A 25,465-nucleotide genomic window follows, 5' to 3' on the forward strand; every position below is an offset into this window, starting at 1 on the left:
TTGCAAAAGTTATTGGAAGGTGACATTCTTAAAATAACTTAGATCATGATATACATTTTATATAAATGTTGAAATAGATCATGATGAATTATATCTTGTAAATCAACAACTAAGTGTTAGATGTCATTCACTTGATAGTTATGAGTTGTTTGAAGATATTTGGTGAATATCATGTGTTGATATTTTGCAGGCCATTACCTTATAGAATATTGTTGATGTCAGTTTTGTACCACTACATAACATATAGCAATTGAACACTTGATATGGGATATCAAACACTCAATTCCTCTCTTGAAAAGTTAATACTCATGAAGACATGAGAACAACTCCAATGTTCCTTACACCTATGGATACTAACTCAATTATATCAATGTGATTTGTTGGTAATCACGTAGGCGGCCTTGCATTGTTCATTCAAGGATGACTTGGGTTTTAGGATGATGGTGAGGATTTTGTATGAGTGTCAGATGATGTTGATGGTGGTGATGATGGTGGAGGGTAGCACCAAATAATGTTGATTGCGCGAGGAGAAGGCAATAATGCTTTAATGACTTTTACCTTCCTAACTTTCTTCTTCAAAACTCCAACTACTAAACTACTTGCTATTCTAATCCTACTCCTATGAATGGAAAGATTAGCAAATGGACGAGGATCGAATCTGATGAAAGTTTACCAGTGGCTCTACCTCCATAGATGTAATGATTCAAGGGAAAAGACTGGTTTACCACGCAAGGCTTCCTAACCAGTTGTTAGGATGCTAATGGCCTAGTTTATAAATCCCTATCAAACATCCACTAATATCACCATGCAATTATCCATCTACTCTTACTCTTACTTTGCAACTTTCTCAAAATGAAATCTACTTTAACAACTTCAAGGAAAATCTAACTTTAACTATTAAAAGTAGAAACCATGCAATAACACCAAATGTTCTTAATCACCATGCAAGTCACAACAATGATAAAGAAAAGCAATTTTGGTATTATCTTAGCAACAATTTTCTCCGACCCTTTACAAATGAGAGCAAATGGCCTTATATAGAGGTCAAAAATTACAACTAACGATAGAGATTAAGAGGCAAAACCAATGATCTAGATTGGATCCTCGAAACCCTAATTAGGGTTGCCACCCCATCAGCCAATGAGAAGATGCCACCTCATCAATGGACCAATGAAAAAAAAAAAAAAAGTGGCAACCAATGAGAAGGCATCAAAATGGTAGCCAATCAGAATCAGACACCTATCCTACCCAAGAAGAAGGAGAATATGCCACTTGGGCTTACATCAAATAAGCTTCTAATATAGTTCTACCCTTCTCTTTCATCCTTTTAGCCAAAGTGATGAACTTGGCTAGCTTTTCATTTACTTCCTTCATGGGAGGGCAGAGTGTATGTTTCATCTTGTGCTTAGTTGAATTCATCATGTTGCTCGTTGCTTGCAATGTTTTCTCATGATCCTTCTCATATTCTTCTGCATATCCGATAAAGGCATTGAGGGAGGCAAGGGTGCCCAAATGTTTCTTCTTGATGGCAACCTTCCCCAACTCATCCAATCTTGATCCAAATTCTATCTCAGTGACGTTCTCCTCTTTGATATCTTCAAAATCAAGCGCAACCCCAACATCACTCATCATGGTTGAAATGGAAGTGTCAATGCCTAAGCTGTGCTGTGCAATCTCACTCTGTACCTCTTCAAATATTCTCAATCTGATAGTCAAGGAAACAAACCAAGACTCCACCGTACTCAATCCTCCTTCATCTATCAACTTGGCTCTTTCCAAATATTTCTTCAGTAACTCAATGAATGTCTGTAGCCTGGGAATGGCTAAGTCCTTGACTGGAAGGAAATCCTTCAATTCACCTTCAAATATTCTGAATTTGTCTCTAATAGCCACTAATGACCTGAATGTCGAGACAAAGGCAAGAAATTTTGCCCATCTTGGATTGTATCATGGATCCAATCCTTGACTTCATGCAGCTGAGCCAATATCTCTTCCGTGTTGCTCCCGCTGTCTTGAGGAAGGGCTGCCTGATGCAATTGATGCATAGGCTGGCAATCTCTCCAATACCTATTTTCGGCCTCCAACTTTAAAATCCTTTTGTTTTCCTTCCTCAACCTTTCTCTAATTGAAACGATGCCTTCCTGGATCTCCTCACATTCTATGTCATCCGTGATCCTTCCCAAGTTATGTTCAACTATCTCATATTCTTGAGCTACAATCTCATCCAATGCCTTGTTAACTATTGGTATAGCAATCTAAACTCTTCGGAGACCATCATTGTCTCTCCTGATTACCTTCACCACTATTTTTGCAATTTGTTTTTGGTTCTTGCTATCACCTTTTTCCACTAATCCTTGGATATCTTCAACTGTTCGAGCAGTCACTACCTCGCCTCTTGGCATAAGCATTTGCCTTAAACCATAGTGGTGCAATGCATCTCCCAAAATCTGAATTCGGTTTGACTAGCAAAATCACCAATGGCCTCGGGTGTTTGGCTTATTTCCTCAATATCAATTGGCCTATCCTCTTCTTCACTAGTGACTGTCACATCTTCTCCATGTTGGTTCTCTAAGAGAGGAGAGCACTCGGTGCTGTCGTTGTAACCACTTGATTATGAATCAAAGCTCACCTCTACCGCAGCCGTTTGTCCAGTTGTATTATCTTCTTGGCTTCTAGCCTCAATTATGCTCTCTCTTGATGGTGCTGCATTCTATTTCTTTGCTGGAGGTTCCCGATGTTCTTTACTTTTCTCAATCTCCAAACTTCTCTTCCTATTCTTTGCTACTGGCTACTGCCCTCACCTTTTCGTCTGACTGATTTTGCTAGACCTTCCTTTGGTTTCATCTTCTCATAAGTAAGGTGTACCCTCTGGCTTTGTAATTTCCTTAACTTCTCATTGTACCACGACTCGGTGTGCAAATCCACTATCCTTGTAACTGCCTCCAAGGAAAGATCCTAATGATCATCCCAATCCACTGGATTCAACTCCGTTCCATCCACTGTATCATAATCTTCTCTTAGCACATTTTCATCTTCTAGTTGATCGGGAATATCAAGGCCTCTCCATCTAATTGCCCTCATCATGTTCACTAACAATCTTGAGAAAGCTAGCTTTCTCACATGAAAGTCATCTTGGGTATTGGCCCAAAAATCTTCTATAGTAGGAAAATGTTTAAATGTATTTCCATGAGATGCCTTGATAAGACTATTAGGATCGAATCCTTGCCTTGCTCTATACCATCCTAAATTATACGATTCTAATTCTTTCTTCGCGGCTGCAAAGGCGATAGGTTTGGGGCAACTATCATTGCCAATTCCAAATGAGAAGGTAATCCCTGTCTCACCTTTAAGTTTCATCACTTTGTCATAATGCTCAAGTTGCCTAGCCAATTCCATCAAAACTACCTTATCGGGTGGGTACCTTGGAAGTCTCTTGGGACATGCTATGCTTCTTACTACTCTAATATATGTGAATTGCAGAAATTGGATGAACCAACTCCCATACTTCTTAACTTTTGCTTTTGCTTCTAATGAGAGTCTCTTAGCAAGGTGTCCCTTGCAACATCCTTACTGTTTTCATGGTGAAGGCATCACAAAACATCTTATAATCTTTGGTGTTGTGCAAATGAAGCTGTGGATAGCACTCATGCACCAAACATTGCTCCGACCCATTGCCAATTACTCCCAAGGCCTTAAGTCTAGGATTTTCATATAGTCTCGCAATCAGATTAAAAAGATAGGACCCCATATAGAATTGCTTTTGATTTTTCACGGTCTTAAGTTGCAACTCTAAATTCTCGCTTATAATCCTAGCCCAATCAAATCTTCTCTTTCCATTTTCAATTTCATCAATAAAATAATACATCCAATTTTTGAATTGCATACCTTGAGCTAAGCCCATGATCCGGCTAAGAAGCACAATGAGATCGCCATACTCTAATTTGAAATCCGACTTGGTCAACTCTGATGACCTGGTAACTCCCTTCTTGCCTTCGTGTAACCAATTTTGCTTTAGGTAAATGAAGAAAGCCTCCTGATTATCCTGAATTGACTTGGTCACCTAATCCATCATTACCACTATCATGCCTTTGTACTGAGGAATATTAAATGCTTCTTCGACCACTTGTTCGCCGATGTTGTCTAACACTCTTTTCCCTTCATCAAAAATGATGGACTTGGTAACAATATCAAACTAGGATGCACACTCCATTACCAACTCTGGACAAGGCAAGGTAGGAGGGAAGGCCGCCGTGTGTACAATTCCACTTTTGTAAATTTTCTTTGCCATGGGGGATTGCCCTCCCTTCAATCTGTCCTTTAACTGGATCATGTTCACTGTGCCGATATTGGTGTCACTTATTCGCCTCACTTTTGAGAAGAAGGTGGTCTTAGGCATCATGTCTTCCTTGTCTTTTTTGGTATTCATTCCCTTTGGGTTCTTGCTTGCATTAACATCTACCATCCTAAACATTTATTTTTGCCCCTTCGTTCTAAATGATATGGACTACACTTATCAATCTCCAACCTTCTTTCTACCGATGGAATCTAGCTTATTTCTGCCTCGCCAAGTCCTATCTCTACACTTATCAATCTCCAACCTTCAACCTAGGGGTGGGACTACCACTTATTTCTGCCTCTTCATTACCTTAGCATGGATTACACTCCCAACTTCAATCCTAGGGTGGTCTAGCTTATTTCTACCTCGCCAAGTGTCCTATCATGAACTCTACACTTATCTCTCCAAACTTCAACCTATCAATAGAATGATGAAGTGGTGGATGATGAATGCAAGAAGAATATAAGGGAAACGAACCAAGCAAGAACAAGGAGTGGAATCTGCTTTTAAACCAACCTTAACCTCTAAAATGAATAGAATTTTACCTTAGTTTTGTCTTTACCAATAATCGAGCCCTCTTCAAATTCGGATTAGATTTCGAAATTTCAAGCCTCCCTGCAAATAATGAAGCCCTAACAAAAATCAGAACTTTGACCTCCTTGAAATTGCCCACATTTGCCAAAATCAAACCCTTGGATCACATAGCCTCCTTTACCAAATAAAATCGCCCAAATCTAGAAATTGAAATTGCAGCCTTTGGGAAGAAAATCAGACCCCAAGAAAAATCGCCTAAGCAAGAAAATTTTAGATCTGCTCCAAAATCACTTAGGGCAGAAATTCGCCCAAATTGGAAGGAGAATGGTGCCAAGCAAGGAAAGTCTACTCCAACAAGAAAATCACCTAGGCTGGAAATTGCCTCTCAAGAAAAATTGCCCAACACATGAGGAGGAAGGTGGAATGAGTGAATGAGAGGAGGGGGAGCCCCTCTTATACCAAATTTTCCATATCTCTCCTAGCTGGCCAACTTCTCCTGAAGGAGAACAAAATAAATTAGCATCTTTGTTAATGGCCCAGATTTAAATGTCATGCTAAATTTATTTAGCTTAAAGTGAAATTAATGCATTTAATTGTCGGTTGTGATCAAAAATTGCAAAATAAAATGAGTAAAGCCTAGGAGATGCCAAAATTTTCATTTAAAAAAGTTTTAGCAATTAAAATATCATTAAAATCAACTCTAACAAGCCAAAATCGATTTTCAATTTTAATTTACCAACTTTTTTCAACATTTAAAAATATTCTAGGCAATATTTCAACCAATTTAATGAGATTTTGCAATTTAATCCACTTTCAATTTTGCAATGCAATTTTAATTTTTTACCAAAATAAATCATTTCTCTAGCATCCAAAATCAATTTTCCAATTTTTAATTTCACTATCAAAAAATTTCTCTTTTCACCAAAAGATTCAAGATTTTCCACAACAATTAAATCTAAAAATTTCCATTTTGAAAATGCTCACGTCTATACAATTATATCCAGTTTTTCAAAATCCGTCTAACTCCAAAAAATCGCAACTTTATCGTGCCGGATATTGCTTTAACCATCAAAAAATGTTGTTCTTTGAATTTTGTTTAGCCTATGGGATAAAATTGCATGCTCCAGAAAATCAAGTTTTCACACCGGGTGAAAAATAAACTAAATCAAATCCCTCCTAGCTCGAAGGTGTCCGAGGTGTAAAATTTTCAAATCGAAAACCTTTGGACAACTCCAAAAAAATTGCTAAGGCAACCAAAAAAAGGGGGTCCCCAAAATTTTGGGGCGATGGTGTGAAAACCTCACAACAAATACTTGGTGAATATCATGTGTTGGTATTCTACAAACCATTACTCAGAGTATTTGGTGAATATCATATATTGATATTCTCGAGGGTAATACTCATGATATCAAATGTGATATCAAAAAGGCGGATATCTTCTGATCAAAATATCATTAAAATTTTGTCATTTTGGATATTACCAATGGTGTAATATATATGTGTTTATTTTCCCTAACAAAGCCAGAGTGTTAATGTTTGGTAGCTTCTATCGGATAAACCTATATATATGTATGTATGTATGTATGTAACTATATTAATGAGTGTGTTAATGAAGAGACATGTCCCATAAAGGGACACATCTCTCCATGCCTCATCCTCAATATAAATATTAGAGAGATTGCTGCCTTTGAGAAACCCATACCAAACAAGTAGTACTATTACATTTGCAGCAATCACAAAACTTAACATACAATGCCTTTGGCTTGATCCGATATATATAACAAATGGAGAGGCTCGTCACATTACAACTGAAGGTCTCTTCAATTTTCCAAAACATGACTCTTTATTTTCAAATACAGCTGTTTGTATTTCCATGCCTCAATGCATGTTGTATGATAAATGTCTTTAAATGGTATTACAATTTATCATAGATGTCCTTTCCAGCTGGAGGTGAACATAACGATAATAACGTCCATGTTTCTAGAGATAAAGATCTCTATCACAGCTACAATCTCCAAAATGTATTTGGCTTATTACAGAACTATAATTTGTCTCGGAAAATAGTTAAATTCGCACATCACATTACTTATGTTATGTATGCATAACTCACAGTTTATGTGATCCTATTCAATTAACTAAAACCTCCAGTGTGTATTGAGGCCCAGATATTTACTAAGTTTGGATTATATTCTATTCTCCACACTGTGCATTGTTAATGATTGTTGGCCTATGCATGTGAAATCTAGAAAATTTGGTGTTTAGAATTGTGCATTCCAAATAAGAATCTCCAAGCGGAATATTTCACAAGTTGGAGGCTCAAATTGATTTGACATTCTATGTTTCCTAGTGTACTCAAATTTCCCCTAAATCATTATATTGAGAATGTAACCCATCAATTGGTTAAAAGGGTCCTATCTAGTTTTACTTTGTTTGCCTATCTATAAATACAGAGGCAGTCAAGGTCAATCATATTCTTCTCTAGGAGATGTTTTTTGTTGGGAATGCCTATTTTCTCTTACATTCCAAGAGGGTATGGTGGTTCCCAAAACCACAGATTGGAAATCCAAGAGCCTGTCACTTCTATGATAGGATTCCGCAATTAGTTCTGGCCAACGAATGAGAATCACCTTGATTCCCCTGCACTTCATGCTCCACTACACCTAGGCAGGTAGACCTTCTCCTCAAACCTGATTACCTCGTTCAAAGCATTTCTAAAGCAAATTTAAGCTTGGGAGTTCTTTGACTAGCAAAAGTCCTTGAACTCAATTTAAATAAAACTGAATGTTGAGAGTTTGAATTGAATGTTTTGTGTAATGTTTGTGAATAACGAATTTTGTAAGAAAGTAGTTTTAGATTTTCTCACTTTAATAATAATAAAAAAGATTAATGCCTTTGCTCATCGAGGCCACAGAGTCAACTTCAGTAATAATTATCACGTACAACTTTATAATGTTCTATGCACTTATACTACCAACAATTAAATAATCAAGATACGACAGATCAAATATATATGCAATCTTAAATTAGTCCAAATTGAATATTGACTCCTCTAATAGGGAGACAAACTAGACACAAATACAAAAACAATTTGATATTTCACAATATCTGTGATAATCGAGTTTAAGATGCTAAATTACTGTGTCCACTTATTTGACATTTAAATTTTATGTAGAATTCAAAAAATAATTACAAAAGACGAATCATCTGCAGTTTAAATCTCCATGCCATTTAGAAATAAATAAAGGATATTATTAAAATAAAATAAATAAATTTACAAGTCATATTTAAGCCCTTATTCCTCCTTACAAAATATATAATACTTCTTCCCGGTAAAATTGTTTTTTCAATATGCCTTCTTCGAAATGAAACTCTAGCTATTTATATTGTGTATACAATAAGATGTGACCCTTTAAATTAGACCCACTCCTCATAATTAACTTTAGCCCCCAAACTAAAGTAATTAATTTTTGACTTTTGCCGGCAATTCCATTGTGGCTTTGCTCATTGAAGGATATATTATATTCCTTAGTGCTAGAAGGTTATGATCCGTGTTCGTGCGTATTAGTTTTTGATGCCGGCATCGGGCCACGTATCTAATGTCATGGCTTTATCAATGGTGAAGTCTCTTTCTTTTATAGTTATCGCATTATCTGTATATAGTTCAGTATATTTTATTTGTGCCTCCATCGTCGAAGGTCACAGATATATTTGTGTCTTTCCTTTATCCGCTATTGCTTGACTGGGCGTATATTATCCTCCAAGAAAGCCCCAAATGTTCGACGCATTTCTTATAGGACAATCCCCGTAATAAACTCATTTGGATGATTTCTGGTCCGGCATATCTCAAGCGCACAGATATCTGAGACTTACGATATGTTATCTGTTTTGCATATGGGCACTATTTCAACTCCGTCTTGCAAGAACATCTTCAACATTCTTTGCTCCTTTATGCCAAATCCTCTGTGTGTGATATGTAAATTTACACTGGGCACTTCACGTTAAAGGATAATTGACAAATGTGTACTCTGTAGCTTTCCTTAATCGATTTATGTCGATTCATTACAAGTTCACCACTGGACATTCATCGTTTCCATCGTTTCCTTCCAGGATAACATTAGTTCTATTTTTGTTTTTTAAAGGATGCTAGGTTGCATATGAACATCGCAATTGTCTCCTTGCTGAGAACAACACGTATTTTGCTAGGCTGGAATTGTCATGTGCATCTTGATAACACGCTCTCCTTCATAGATGTATTCTCTTAGAATGTTTCACCGTCAGGAGAGATCTTCATACTTATTCCATCGATGCCTCTATTGTTTCTTTTCCGGTGGATTCACGAATATGATTGTGATGTATTTGATTGCCGTATCATCATCCCAGTCTTCATGCTATTGTGTATAGACACTGCAGTATTATTGTATCATATTTGCGGATGCTTTTGAATTTAGTTTGAATATTTGACTCATAGAAGTTCACTTATAAGCATATAATTACCGCCACAGTTGTATACGAATGTTAATTGCTCATCCTTTAAACAATTCCTGAATATACTATTTCATTGCAATTATTTTCCAGAGAAAATTATAATATCTTCATAGCCTCCCTACACATGGCGGGATTTTATCATGAAAGTTGATTAATATTTATTCTATTCACTGATGAAAGTTTGAACATGTGTAAGGTCACTTAAGTGCTCATCCTTTAAACAATTCCTGAATATACTCTTTCATTGCAATTATTTTCCAGAGAAAATCATAACATCTTCATAGCCTCCCTACACATGGCGGGATTTTATCAAGAAAGTTGATTAATATTTATTCTATTCACTGATGAAAGTTTGATGCTTATATATCTGCATCTCTGTAACATAGCTTTGACAGTAACCATCATTATGATGGGGCTGCACTCCGGCTTCAGGTTGAAGTGCTGAACATGTGTAAGAACCTTCAGTTCAGATAAGAACTTTTTCGTGGTCTGCATATCTATTTTCCTTATGACTGCCTTCTCTCCCTGAACTTTCGCATAGTAAGCAGCACCAGAATCACCTCCACTTGAATCTAAGAGATGATAACTTATAGTTAGATTTTGCAATCTTAGAATTACTCCCTCTTTACCTTTGCATCTTTTCAGATTTTTATCATAAATATCCAACATCATGTTCCAAATGGAGGCAAAATTTTGTGGCTCCATCAGGGTACATGCATTATTCAAAGTACTCTGGATCTTACATATCCAGGTATTCTATAGCTTGGTTCTTCTTGGCTAAGGAGTCCAAATCTTAAGGGTTTTTGCTTAGGAACCTTCTTGTGGGGTGTCTTGTTGAAATGGTTTGATACAGGTTTTCATTTTTATTTTCCCCAAGGGTTTTTATTCTCCTTGCTTTCGAGATTTTTGGAATTAGATTGAGGGCTGGTTCTTTTGCAATTCTCTTTTTGTTCTTTGTTCATGGCCTTTGCTTGTCTTCTTGTGCCATGAAAAGTTTCTCTTTCTGGTGGGTGCCTTCCAGGCTTAGCTCATTTTTTTCTGAACGAGATGTATTTCTTGAGCTGCATCTATCTCTTGCTTTCCTGTTGCTTTATTATATTCTGTCTCTTCCATAATGTCCATCACTGCCAAAGAAAAATTATGTTTGCATCCAGTTAATTTATCATTTTCCAGGTTTTGGCAATGTTGCATACTTCCTATTATCTCATTGACTGTGATTTGAATTCCCCATTTGTGGATATGATAATTATTGGATCCCTGAGCAAGGGCAAACCTTGCAAGGTGACCATTGTCATGAAATTTCTGCTTCTAAAAGGAGAATTTTCCGACTCAAAGATTTGCTCGCATTCTATTATTTTAGGGTCCAGCATGGACCTGTCTGGAAGAGCTTTATCAAGATCAATATTCATAAAGATCTAAGCAAAATTTAGAAATCTTGAGTTCTTTGTTGTGATAATGTATTCTCATATTGGTCTTATTTTTTTCATGTGGCATCATCAGAATCTCAGTTATTCTTGTTTGCTTCAAACTTTTTGAATCCAAGCCCCTAAAATTTTGGGTTTACCTTTTTGGAAGGATACCACAAACTTTCACAATACAGCTCTTTCCCTCAGTCGTCAAGAATTTGCTTTATGTCATCCACAGAAAACAAGATTTTTGGTGATGATTCAATTTTAAGGCAGCAATAATTTTCCTTTTCTAGAATGATTCTTTTTACATGGCACATTGTGAACTCACGGAGCTCTTCTTTGCTGGTTTTGGCATAAGGACTTCCTTGAAAGGTTAGAGGCTCTGGGATAGCAGGTTAAATGATGTGGCCATATTATTCTTATTTCAGTGCAGTCCTTTCAACAAGAAAGGAGTTTTGGTTCAGGAAAATTGTGGAATGAAGTACAGAGAGAGAGAGAGAGAGAGAGAGAGAGAGATCTGGTTTTTCACAAGAAATGAAGCATACTTCTATCAGTTTTCAGGCCATTATTCATGGTCTATCAAATCTGGTGTATAACTTAAGTTTTGCTATTGTTTTCATTGACAAGTCCACAATTGCCAGTTCAGAAACGAAGACAGCTTAATCAAAAAGTTCAATCATTATGAAGAATATTATAAGTTTCATAAGTAGTGAAGTCATATCAAGTACTATCTTCAGAAACAGCATAGCATTAAATATCACAAACAGTAATTAAAACAAGATTTCTCCACAATTGCCAGCTCAGAATCGAAGACAGCTCAATCAGAAAGTTCAATCATTATGAAAAATATTATAAGTTTCATAAGTACTGAAGTCATATCAAGTAGTATCTTCAGAAACGGCATAGCATTAAATGCACAAACTGTAACTAAAACAAGATTTCTCACGAGATGAAAGATATGAGAACATAATCATATCCTCTTCTATACATCGACAAGGTAATGGCATTCGTGTAATTGCCTGATAGAATGTTTAACAAAGTTGAAATGTAGCGAAAGTATACCTGTTGCTTAGGAATGCCTTTATAATCCCCATAAACTAAGGCATGCTCTAGCAATTCATTCTTGTCAATCATTGATTCAAATTCATCTTTACTAACAAAGTAGTAATCCTTCCCATCAATTTCACCCGGCCGCATTGCACGGGTTGTAGCTGTAACTACGAAGTGAATTTCCTTCCGCACTTCTTGCAGTCTCTGTCAAAGAGAAATGATCAATCAAACCTAGTGGAGCATAAACAGATCCATTTCTACTACAAAAGAGCTGTTGTTGAATAAAATTTTCAGCCATCAACAATCATGCATCTCTACATTTATTCACTGGACAAGGATTTTGGTAACAGAAAAAACTCAAAATAAAGAATATGGATAATTCGGGCAAGACGATATTTGTCTGCATTCCAAAAAATTGCTTGCCAAATAATGGAAGTGAAGTGGTAACACACAAGATAGATGCTATGCAGCTGAATGTGACAAGTAGCCTGGCTCATATTCAAATAATGGAACTCTTTGTAGTGCAACTCTGGCAACAATGCAGTAAGTCAAAAGTGTACAGGAAATAGAAATAAAGGCAAGCTAATATGCTTCAAAATAAATTAGTCATTCATTTCAAATAGAAAAAAAACTGTTAAGTAGGAGATAATTTCCACAGCAAGTCAAATTGTGATATTGCTATCAGGATTTAACTCTGTGATTTTTTAGTCAAACTCATTGACCCATGTTTCATGAGTAGTGATTCAACATGAATCCATCTCTCATGAGAATAAATGGAACACTTAGCACTCATTGGATCTAGGTGATGCTCACAGGAGTGAAGCACCGGGACTTCCCGGGAGGTCACCCATCCCAGTACTACTCCAGCCTGAGCATGCTTAACTACGGAGTTTCCTCCATGGTTAAACCCGAAGCTTGCAACCCCATTTGCAAAACCTTCACCAAGTGTTGTGCCTTATGAACCAAAACTATTTTCATTTTTCAAGAATAACACATCTAAAATATGTCAACTAAGTGAACAATGAAGCAATATAGTTGAGAAGATTGCACTGGAGGTGCATCCTTCAAAATATCTAGACATTCATATAGAAAGATAAGAAACAGTTTTGAATTTCCAAAGGACAGACATATCTAAAGAGGGTCATTCTAAGTAAACAATGAAGCAATGTAATCAGGTAAACTTAGACCAAAGAAATAATCCCAAATACCATTTGAGGAAGACATTATCAAAATTTATCATATTATTTACAAGCGCTCCTATCTAAAAAATTAGAGAGTAAAATCATAGGTTATTAGCATAAAATTTTAAAAGTATAGGATAAATATGTAGAAGGGGCAAATGACCAAATTCCAGACCTTAATAACAGCATCCTTTCCTACTCCACTTGGTCCACTGATGACAATAACAAGTGGTTTGGCAGGGGGAACTTGACAATCTGAATCGAGAGATCGTCCTAGTGATGCCTCTATCTCTCTTAGCATTTTAGCCTGTAAAAACCAATTAAAACAGATGTTCATTTCAGAGCCCCTCCTTGTGCACGTACCATACAAAGTTTAAGCTGCTATGGATGAAACTTTTTAAAAACAAATTTAGTACATTCATTGGAAAGAGACCTATTCTATAAAACTGAGAAAAAAGCTGAGAAAACAATTTCCTTACATCTGAAATTCTGTAAAGCATAAAGAACAGAAGTTGGTATAATTCTATAAGCATTGAAAACCACAATAGTTTTCCTTAATGACTCAATGCATATAAGCATGGTATCCATGGTCATAGATAACCCGAATATGAAAAACTGAAAAATGTGAAAGATGTGAAGTGAAAAAACAAAATGGAAAAAATGGTTAAAAAGATGACTGAATTTTTTTTCTAGCTAAAGTCACAATGCATGGAAAGCTTCCTTTGAATAGAATTTCAAACTTGGATCATTTAGGGTTGGAGAGAGTGGTCAAACTCAAAAAACTATACCTAAATCCCAATTGTTCTACAGAAGGAAACTTCTAGAGATTTTATCAGCCTACACATACTTGGGGGTATAATTTTCTAGTCAACCATTCACCATGAAATCTGCTTCTCACTCACACCTTTGCAATGGGTATGCCTCCATTTCTATCTTGGAATGTCAGCATATTCAGATCCACTATTAGGACATACCCTCCAAGTTGTCGTTTATAATACAATCATCAAGCCTATAGTTTCATTCATTTCAAAGATTTGGAGATAGCTTGGGGCATGGTAGCCATGGTCATAGATAACCCAAATATGAGAAACTGAAAAAATGTGAAAGACATGAAGCAAAAAAACAAACTGGAAAAAAGGGTTTAAAAGATGACTCAATTTTTTTCTAGCAAAAGTCAGAAAGCATGGAAAACTTCCTTTGAATAGAATTTCAAACATGGATCATTTGGGGTTGGAGAGTGAGTGGTCAACCTTAAAAAACTATACCCAAATCCCAATTTTTTAAAGGAAGGAAACTTCTAGAGTTTATATCAGCCCACACATACTCGGGGGTACAATTTTCTAGTCAACCATTCACCATGAAATCTACTTCTTACTCACACCTTTGCAATGGGTATGCCTCCATTTCTATCTTGGAATGTCGGCATATTCAGGTCTACCACAAGGACATACCCTCCCAGTTGTCTTTTATAATACAATCATCAAGCCTATAGTTTCATTCCTTTCAAAGATTTGGAGATAGCTTGGGAGCCATTGAATGGGCCCATATGTCAAAACTCCCATGCTGCAAGACATAATCTGTTGCAAGCGGACATTTCCTCAAAGCATTATCCAAGCTGAATTTTTAGTCCAGCTGTTACACCTTGAGATCGTCTTCAAGCTTAGCTTCTGCCTAAATGAATTCAGATCTATGGGGTCTCAGTTTCTCTTAATAAGAAATATCCCTTTGCTCTTCTAAGAGAATTGCTTCAGTTGCCCCCACCACACTTTAAATTCAGCACTACCTCAGCTGACCCAATAATTTTAAAAACTTGGGACTTCAAAAATACTTAACAATAAAGCATAAATTTATCAAACATATAAACATACACAAAATTTTAAAAAGTATTCTTCAAAAATGTGCATATTACTATTTTCCTTCAATATATCAAAATTAGAGTTTTATACATGTCATTACTCAAAAACAAGCATTTAGACTTCCTAGGTCTCCTTCAAAAATGTGCATATTACTATTTTCCTTCAATATATCAAAATTAGAGTTTTATACATGTCATTACTCAAAAACAAGCATTTAGACTTCCTAGGTCTCCTTACTTAATTCCATATTATTTTCAGAAACCAGAAAATGGAAACAAAGCATAGCAAAATACAAACAATAAGAAAAAAAATTCTGTCTACATATCTATAATATATCTATATTAAGGTGAACTGGTGAAATTAGACAAGAATATGCATACTTAATATATATGCCTTCCTTTAATCATCTTTGTTTTGATAAGGAGATATTTTCCATAACAAGTCAAATTATGATATTGCTATCAAGATTTAACTGTGTAGTTTTTGAGTCAAACTCATTGAGTACAATGAGTACTGATTCACAAATGAATCCATCTCTCATTAAATGGAACACTTAGCACTCATTGGACTTCCCAGGAGGTCACCCATCCCAATACTACTCCATCTTGAGCGCGCTTAACTACAGAGTTTCCACCATGGTTAAACCCACTCTGCTTGCAACCCCATTTGCAAAACCTTCAGCAAGTGTTGTACCTTATGAACCATTCATTAGAAAGCCCCTTATGCTCGTTAATTGATAAGTAGGAGATATTTTCCACAATAAGCCAAATTATGATATTGTTATCAGGATTTAACTGTATAGTTTTTCAGTTAAACTCATTGACCCATGTATCATGAGTAGTGATTCACACACGAATCCATCTCTCATGAGAATAAATGGAACACTTAGCACTCATTGGACCTAGGTGATACTCACAATGAGTACCAAGTGTTCCATTTATTCTCATGAGAGATAGATTCATGTGTGAATCAATACTCATGATACATGGGTCAATGAGTTTGACCAAGAAAACTACATAGTTAAATCCTGATAGCAGTATCATAATTTGACTACTTGTGGAAATATCTCCTACTTGTCAATTGATGAGCTTAAGGGACTTTCTAATGAATGGTTCATAAGGCACAACACTTGGTGAAGGTTTTGCAAATGGGTTGCAAGCAGAATGGGTTAACCATAGAGGAAACTTTGTAGTTAAGCGCGCTCGAGCTGGAATAGTACTAGGATGGGTGATATCCCAAGAAGTCCCAATGCTTCAACTCTGTGAGCATCACCTAGATCCAATGAGTGCTATGTGTTCCATTTATTCTCGTGAGAGATGGATTCATGTGTGAATCACTACTCATGATACATGGATCAATGAGTTTGACTCAAAAACTACATAGTTAAATCTTGATAGCAATATCCCAATACAAATGGAGAGTGAAACCAAACAAGGTACTATATGAGGCCGTAGACAAGCCCATGGAGACAATCCAAAACCATTACAAGGATGACAAAAGAAACCTTAAACCCATTTGGAACATTATTGACCAGAGGTTGAACAATTTGGTAATAAAGTTGTCATTGATGTCGTGATAAGTTGATTAAAGTTGAAGAAAATGCAAATGTAAGGTTTGATGACACAAATATATTTGAAGACACATAAATATTTAATAAAATTACCATGTTACAAATCGATGTCTAATAAAGAGAGAAGCTATCTAAAAAATAGTTAAAAACTGAAATCGCAATTTGTTGTATATTCAATGGATATGAAAGGCTCCACAAATAAGGAATTACAAAGCTAATGTTTCCAAAAGAAACAAGCATAAACTTAAAGTAAAAATAGAAAGGAATTAAACTAACTTAAAATACCAAAAGATACTAAAAAATATCTGACTGACTTAAAAGAAACTTAAATACATGATCATTATACTAAATATTACTATATTACTTTAATACCCTCCCTTAATAGTCATTCTACTAACTACCCTACAAAAGACTTGATATAATCTACAAGTCATTTGGCTACAAATAAATACAAGGATGACTCCTTCAAAACGCTCTAACCTGAGCTTATTGTTCGAACTTGAGACCATCCCTAGTGTCGTAGAACCTTCGGATATGACCAAATCTACCATAATTCCTCCAACATGTTGTCAAGTCACAAATTTATCGCTTAGCTTCAAAAACCTTCATAGTTCTAAAAAACGAGGATTTTGCAAGAAATTGTTAAAAGCATTAGCACCCAAAATTTTATAAAAAGTTACCGTCAATAAATTTTGCAAATCATTGTTTTCCCTAGAAACTTGAGGTGCAAACCAAAACACTCTACATGAAACCACTAATGTCAAAACATTTTGTCGGAGAAGTAATGGCATCATTTTGCCCAAAAAATGACAAAAACCGTCAAATTGAGGAAAAACGGTTAAAACCCACAATTTTCATATTGTCGTCAAAAACCAACAAACCCACAACAAAGAAAACCATGATTTTTTGGGGAAAAAAACAAACAAAACCCTTTTACATCAGAATAAATCATGATTTTAGGGAAAAAACCATGCAAAAATTTCCAAGATTTCTAGGAAAAAGTAATTCAAAACCCACCACATCTTTTTGGGAAAAGAACGGGAAAAACCTCCTGATGAAAATGCAAGTGCAAAGAACCCATGCCCTCACCTAGCAAATGAACATGAACCCTAGATGTTTTTGCAAAAAACAAATTTCCATAGTGTGGTAGAAACCCTCCAACAAAAAATACTTCACATGATTTTTCAAAAAAAATCACTATAACTGTTTAAAAAACCTTTGGTTATTTTACAAAACTCAAAAAAACTTAATAAACCCTCAATCTCAATAAAACTGAACTCAAAATGCTTGTTATGATTTTTATTAAAGAAACCAATATCATTAACAATGGGTAATAAAAACTCTTCTAAAAATTTTGAAATTTCTAGGATAAATTTATGAAATCAATTCTAGGTATGAAACTAGAAATTTCAAAAATTTAGCAAAAAGCTAACCTATGAGATCTAATATCATGAAATGGTAATATTTTGTCTATTCAATGTAGACAAAAGGCTCCATAAATAAGGAATTAGAAAGATGATGTTTCTAAAAGAAACTATGCTCCACAAAGACTCGTTTGCTGCCAAATTTTCCCCGCACCCATCCCAAGGATGCGGGGACGGAAATTCCCCATTCCCCAATTCATTCTTTTTCCCAAAGGGGGAGGTTTGGGAAACGCCACTTCGAGAGCAGCAAGGTACAGGGGTATGGCTAGATGTCTCTGGGAAAATTAGGGGACAGCTAGAAGTCCCCTACCCATCCTTGGGACTTCTCGTCACCCACTATGGCTCAAAACATTTTTGGACTACAAGTGTAGAAAATAAGACATTTTTAAATTTGAAAAAAAGGCTGGTTAGGTCCAAAAGACACCCAAACCACATTTAACAATACTAAAACCTAATCTAACCATAAAATGACCAAAAGAAAAAGAAAAAGAAATTTATCTTCACAATCACAAAGGAGAAGAGCAGCAAGAGAAGGAGCAATCGGTCAAGGAATGAACAATAGTTGAAAGATAAGGTTATGACATCAAATTTACTTGATTTAGACTCTTAGGCATACCATATACTAATTTGTACAAATATATACTATAGTGAACTACTATGTTTACTATTTAGTAGTTTAGTTGTAATATTTACTTTTTAATATTATTAAGGACGACTCATTATGGAGTTGGACGTTTATGTTATTGTTTACTATTTAGTAATTTAGAAATAGACTTATAATAAGATACCTATTTTTACAAATCAATATTTTATGACATTTCATGCACGAAACTTGAAGCATTTGGGCATTTTTGCTACATGTACACCATATTCTTATAATATAAGCATGTGAATTTTGTTAATTTTCTATGTATTGAGCTTCTAAAATGTCTATGGTGAATGGTTTATCAATGTTATGATATGCATATTTCAAATCCCTCTCTATTTATAAAGACACTCTTATTTTTTAATAGTCGCCACCTATTGTCCCCTAAAAATTGGCTCTAAACCATATCTATGTTGGAAACATGTCCCATCCACTAAAATGTCCCCGACCTTGAAACTCCATGGAGCGTAGAAAAGAAACAATCATATACTGAAAGCAGAAATAGAAAGAACCTAAACTAACTTAAAGTACAAAAAGTTACTTAAAACTGATAACTGACTTAAAAGAGAAGTTACTTACATAGCAATTATACTAAATATTACATTAATAAAAAAAAACAATTAATAAGTAGAGTGAAATATAAATGCACAGCTAATATGAGATCAATGTTAATGCATATAGCAGCGACCTACAGTGGTCAATATCGGCTAATATGGACATCAGTTAAAGCCAGCCATAAAATAAACAAATGCACAATGACTACAACTAAGTGGTGATTATACTTGATAAGGTCATGTCAAAAGCAACAACTTTAGACTGGACATTATAATAGACAGAAATTACCAAGAAGAATTGTTTAATTGTTGAATGATCAACATCACAGCAGTTACCATTAAGATTGAGCACGCGATAGACAAAGGAGATACCTGTTTATGAAAAGAAACTACAATGTTGATCGAAGACATCAATATATATATATATATATATATATATATGGTACAAAGTAGTCATGTGATTGTTAAAAAATAAATATAAATAAACATTAAAACAATGATTATCTTAAAGGTGTGACTTGTTTTATGGTTGCGTCTATCTAATGTGAAGGGAGATGTCAAAGGGGAATCATCCCTCTTGTGAAGGTATAAAATAACCATTGTATGCGAATTGGAGATTTATGTAAGGCAATGAAACATATAACATATACACCAGCCGCTGAGGAGCAGAACATAAGAGATTATCTGCAGATTTCAATGAAGAGATTGTGCGGAGAATACAAGATTCAAAGACAAACTCTATAGCAGACTTGTGAATATTATTTTAGCAGATTTGTGAACTGTATCATAGTAGAATTTTGAGAAGTTTATATTGAGGGCTGATGCCTCATATTGTTGAGGTTGGTGCCTCATTTTGAAAGGCATTCGCATCTTATTGAGTTGGTGCTCAAGTGTAGGAAATTGGTGTCTCGCATACGCAGAGCCACGCAGACCCACAATCCATGGTGCGAACCCTACGCAGACCCGCCACAGCCCCAAGGAGTTTTGGCAAGGACCCAAACTAACCCTGCGCAGACCCCTGAGGACCCGCAAGAACCCACGGCTCGTGGGGCTAAAAAATATTTCATTATTATCATTATGTTCCCAACTTTATTATTTGATGAACTAGTCTATGTAGTTTCCATGTATGATTTTCTTTAGAATCATGAACATAGATTATTGAGCAAGTATTTAATGTTTATCTTTGACATTTCGCATTGATCAACGATCAAGCAACATATATTCATACTATGAAATGATTTAGTTTTGCAATTATGTATGTTTCTCTTTTTTTTTTTGTAATGTCCCCATTTTAGCAGTTGACCAAGTGTGTGTGCGTTAGCCTTGTTCTACATGGTCCCGAGGGCTAACGAAGGGTTTAATGGGATCCTGGAGTGTTTTGGCCTAGTCATTTCCAGTTTGGGCCAAAACGAAGTTGATTTACTCAATTTCCTTACTATTTTTAGTAAGTCGGCAGGACACAGTGCAGGTCAATTTTGGTGATTGGATTCAATACTCCTCGGTGAGAGCTTTCCGATGAGCTATCACTCGCATTATTCGGAGTCCGATTGCTAATACATTTTAATGCCTGAAGTTTTATTAAAGTAACGTCTAATTTAATTGTAAAATATTAAAGTGTTATTTTAATATTTATTTTATGGTGATGTGTACCCAAGGGAGACATAAGGGGTATTTTAATATATGTTTTATATATTACACATCTTTTATCCCACATTGCCCATATGAGTTGAGCGGACCCTTGGAAATAGAATAAAAGGAAGCATTTGTGGCTTCATTAGACAGGTTGAATATGAGAAGAAATTGGTGTGAGTTGCAGCTCCGTTCTTGGCATTTGAGGACGTTTATCCTCTCTTGTAACATTCTAGACGTCATTCCCTTGGGGTTTGGCCTTTGGAATTCTTTGTTATTGGCTTCATTATCAGGCAGTTTAGTTGCATTTCCGGCTACAGGCAGATTTGGTATCTTGCTCATATCTTCTTCACTACTTGTCCGACGCTTATGCCGCTTTGAGGGAATGGTATTACGAAGGTAGTGGACTGATTGAAGGACAAAGTATTGTAGCAGCAAGTTCGAAAGCATGGGCTAGAGTATTATGTCAATACTGCTGAAGTAATTAGTGAGTTGTTAAATCTGCCATGTATTTGGTTTTATGAATTCTGAAAATAACATTTTATTAGTAGCAGTTCATTTCCACTTTGCATATTATTGTAGTTTCTTTCTTGTTTATGTTGTATGATACCAATTCCATGCACAAAACACAACAAACAAATAAACGTTTGATTTCCGAAGTTATAAGGGGTTTAAAACATTAAACGGAGAAATAAGAGGTTGCACGCAAACTGTTTGACAAAATTCCTTTCAGCAAATTGGTTTAGTTTTTTGGGACATCCAGGGGTGCCCATTACAGTGGTATCAGAGCTATAAGTCCTGCCATCCTGTGGAGGTCTTATAGGGAATTTGGAACAGCCGGATAGAGGGAAAAAAATGTTTGACGAAATGTCAAAACACTAAAATCAGAAATAAATAAAAAACACAGGCTAAGCATTTATGTTTGAGCATGCGACAGGGGTCTTATAATTTCCGCGATACCAGAGCAAGACAAAATAGGATTTCAGACTTGCAAAGCAAACAGTCTAGTACATCCGTGCAGGGGGACATTGAATCCAACCATACAGACACAGAGGAGATATTCTATGATTAGGACAATAATATGGGTGATCGAGATGACAGGAATACAGGATTAGGCGGAGGCGGAAATGCTGGTCCAGATCAGGGGGAGGTACTGTTCAGACAGTTACTAGATACATTAGAGCAGGGGCAGTGTATGCAGCAGGAGCAGAATAGGCGAATGGACATGATGTTGCAGCTCATGGCTAGACAGATGGGTGTCAATATTAATCCAGGTGATGCCAACAACAGAAACAATAACAACGAGGGAAACAATAACAACGGGGGAAACAATAACCATGGAGGCCAAGGCAACAACAACGGTCCTGAGAATAACATTAATGGTAATAATGGACATGGCAATAATGGGAATGAGGCAAATAACTTTAGACACGTTGCACGCCCAGCACGGACTGCGAGCTCGAGACCTCTTCTACCCACTTTCCCACCCAGAGATCCGGTTCAACCAATAAACGAACCGCAGATTACCGAGTTACAGGATCAGTTCAGGAGGGACTGGGAGGCTAGTGGACCGGAGTTTCAGGCGGATATTTCCCTTAGAGATTATATGGACTTGAGGATGAGAGACATGCCTAAAGCAGGAGGGAGGAATCAAAACTTTGAGCTGAGGAAGAAAGTTGGAAAACTTTCTTTACCTTATTATGATGCTTCAGGGAAGATGACTGCACGAGCTTGGGTGCAGAAGGTAGATACATACTTGCAACTAAATCCTATGCCTGAGGAGGAGGCTATCAAGTATGCGGCTATGCACTTGGATGGCGTTGCACATGAATGGTGGCATCATGGCATGGTGACTTTGGGGCATAATCAGATTACATCCTATGAGGAATTCACCGAAACATTGATTGAGAGATTTGACACTAAGGATCCCGAGTTACATTTCAAGGAGCTAGCACAGTTAAAACAGTCAGGTTCTGTGGATGCTTACATTGCCGAGTTTCAGCGCTTGTCTGTACTTGTTACTGATATCTCTCCTAGGAGATTGGTGGTGTTATTTTGTGATGGTCTTGCTGATCCATTACGAGATTGGGTGAAGGGACATGATCCGCTCACCTTAGCTGAAGCAACTAAAAGGGCACGAGATTTAGCCCCTTCAGTATACAAAGGAAAAAACCATTCAACAAATTCTTCCTACCGCAAGGACAAAGACAAAAAACCGTTTCAGAAAGAGTATAGCAAACCCAAAGAAGGATCAAAGGGACTAGACAATGAAACCTTGAATGAACTTCGAAAGAAGAAGTTGTGCTTCCATTGTAGAGAGCCTTGGGACTTATCTCATAAATGTTCTCTCAAGGCTAAGGCAAATCAAATGGAGTATTTTTCAGCAGAAGAGTCAGAGTCAGAAGGGGAGGATCAGCACTCCGATTCAGATGAGGGTAAGACTATAGAGGAGAGCAACATTCCTAAGGATGATAGATCGTTGGCACGCTTGACAGGGGCCCAAAAGGCAATCACATTTAAGATTAGGGGTACTATCCAGGGGCAGAAAGTCATATCTCTTATTGACACTGGGGCTACACATAACTTCGTAGATGCACAGTTGGTAGCCAGGAGAGGGTTACAGACAGAGGAGCATGATGGGTTTAGAGTCATGGTGGCTAACGGTGATAAATTATTATGCACTCGGAAGATATCTAATCTTCGCATCAGGTTTGGAGATGGCTATGAGTTGGAGGATGAGTTCTATGTTGTGGACATGGGAGATTATGATGTCATCCTCGGCATGACATGGATGGCTTCACTAGTTGAGTTCACACTCAACCTAGCGAAATTGGAGATGAGATTCCAGCATGAGGGCAGAACTGTGGTACTTAGAGGACTTTCAGATGGAGGTTGCAGAGTAGTGTCCTTGAGGAGAATGCAGAGACTTTTCATCATGATGACATAGAGTGGGCGGCAGAGTGCTACATTATGCCAACTTCACCAGAGCCACAAGAAAAGAGTCATCTACCAGATATCCAGAAGATACTTGATAGACACGCTAAACTATTTAGCGATATTCCTCATGGGGTTCCTCCTGACAGAGGGATGGAACATGTTATTGAGCTCGAGGAGGGAGCCAAACCAATTATAATTACTCCCTATCGTCATCCTAAGAAACACAAGGATGAGATAGAGAAGGCGATTAAGGATTTGTTGGAGATGGGGCATATCAGGCCCAGTAAGAGCCCCTTTGCTTCAGCAGTAGTATTGGTGAAGAAGAAGGATGGGACGATGCACATGTGCATCGATTACAGGGCACTGAATAAGAAAACAATTAAAAACTGGTATCCCATTCCTAGGATTGATGAGCTGATTGATGAGTTGCATGGGGCATGCTTCTTCACCAAAATTGATTTGCGATCCGGATACCATCAGATTAGGATGAGAGCAAAGGACATTGAGAAAACAGTCTTCCGATGTCACTATGGCCACTTTGAGTTCATGGTTATGCCATTTGGTCTAACCAATGCACCTGCTACATTTCAAAGTTGTATGAACCAGGTATTCAGGAAGCAGCTGAGGAGATTTGTCTTGATCTTCTTTGATGACATCTTGGTCTTCAGTAAGACCTGGGAGGAGCACTTACATCATCTGGAGGAGGTGTTATCTATTCTGGAGAGAGAGTCATTGTATGCCAAGGAATCTAAATGTGAGTTTGGCATGACTGAGCTCCTTTACCTTGGGCATATCATTAGTGCAGATGGTGTTCGGGTTGATCTCGAAAAGATTAGAGCTATTGTAGAGTGGCCTACTCCCACAAACCTTACATAGCTTAAGGGATTCTTTGGTTTATGTGGTTTTTATAGGAGGTTTGTTAAGGGATTCTCACAGATTGCTACACCCTTGACAGATCTTACCAGGAAAGGAGCCTTCGTGTGGACAAGGGCAGCACAGAGGTGTTTTGAGCATTTCAAGCAGGTAATGTCTTCATGTCCAGTTTTAGCTCTACCGGATTTCACGAAGCCTTTTGAGCTTTATTGTGATGCATCAGGTGATGGGATTGGAGCAGTATTGATGCAGGAGAAGCATCCCATTGCATTCGAGAGTAGGAAGCTCCGGGGAGTTGAGAAAAGTTATTCTGTCTATGACCGGGAGATGTTGGCCATAATGCATGCATTGGCCAAATTTCGATCATATTTGGTAGGTGGACGTTTTGTGATCAAGACTGATCACAACAATATTAAATACTTCATGAGCCAGCGTGATCTTAATGACCGGCAACAAAAATGGGTGACTAAATTGCAGGCTTATGACTTTGACATAGAGTTTGCCAAAGGTAAGAAAAATGTGGTGGCTGATGCCTTATCTCAGAGACCTCACTTATGTGCTCTCGCAGAGATTTCAGGAGATTGGAGAGATCGGATTATAGCAGAGTATGTCGGAGATGCTTGGGCTTCTGGATTGATTTCAGGTACCATACAGGATGATCGCTATGAGGTGATAGATGGATTGATCAGAGTTCAGGATAGGGTTTATTTGATTCCGTCATCACATTTGAGAGAGGCGATACTGAAGGCAATGCATGATGCACCCACAGCTGGACATCCGGGGGTCTTCAAGAACTATAGGCAGATCTGAGAGCGGTTTTCATGGAAAGGGCTCAAGGATGATGTTTAGAGGTATGTCAGGGAGTGTGTGGTTTGTCAACAGAATAAGGGAGAGCACACATTTCCTGCAGGTTTATTACAGCACTTGCCCATTCCTGATAGGATATGGGAAAGTATTTCGATGGACTTCATCACTGGTTTA

General features: G+C 37.0%; 1 protein-coding gene across 5 annotated transcripts in view; it reads right to left on the bottom strand.

Moving 5' to 3' along the window:
* The window catches only part of LOC149535609 (guanylate kinase 2, chloroplastic/mitochondrial-like), a 172,352-nt gene that overhangs the window by 59,373 nt on the left and 87,514 nt on the right, over positions 1-25,465 (bottom strand). For 3 of the 5 annotated variants that reach the window (XM_089805174.1, XM_089805172.1, XM_089805173.1), the window contains exons 3-4: positions 13,171-13,302; positions 11,827-12,018 (exon numbers count right to left, since the gene is read on the bottom strand). In XM_089805174.1, coding sequence (XP_089661300.1) covers positions 11,827-12,018; positions 13,171-13,302 — 324 coding nt within the window. The remainder of the gene's footprint in view (positions 1-11,826; positions 12,019-13,170; positions 13,303-25,465) is intronic. The other 2 variants (XM_089805175.1, XM_089805176.1) reach the window with 1 other exon arrangement.

Source organism: Cupressus sempervirens, chromosome 10 (assembly GCF_028749045.1).
Source record: "Cupressus sempervirens isolate cs-2001-9-10 chromosome 10, ASM2874904v1, whole genome shotgun sequence".
Taxonomy (NCBI): domain Eukaryota; kingdom Viridiplantae; phylum Streptophyta; class Pinopsida; order Cupressales; family Cupressaceae; genus Cupressus; species Cupressus sempervirens.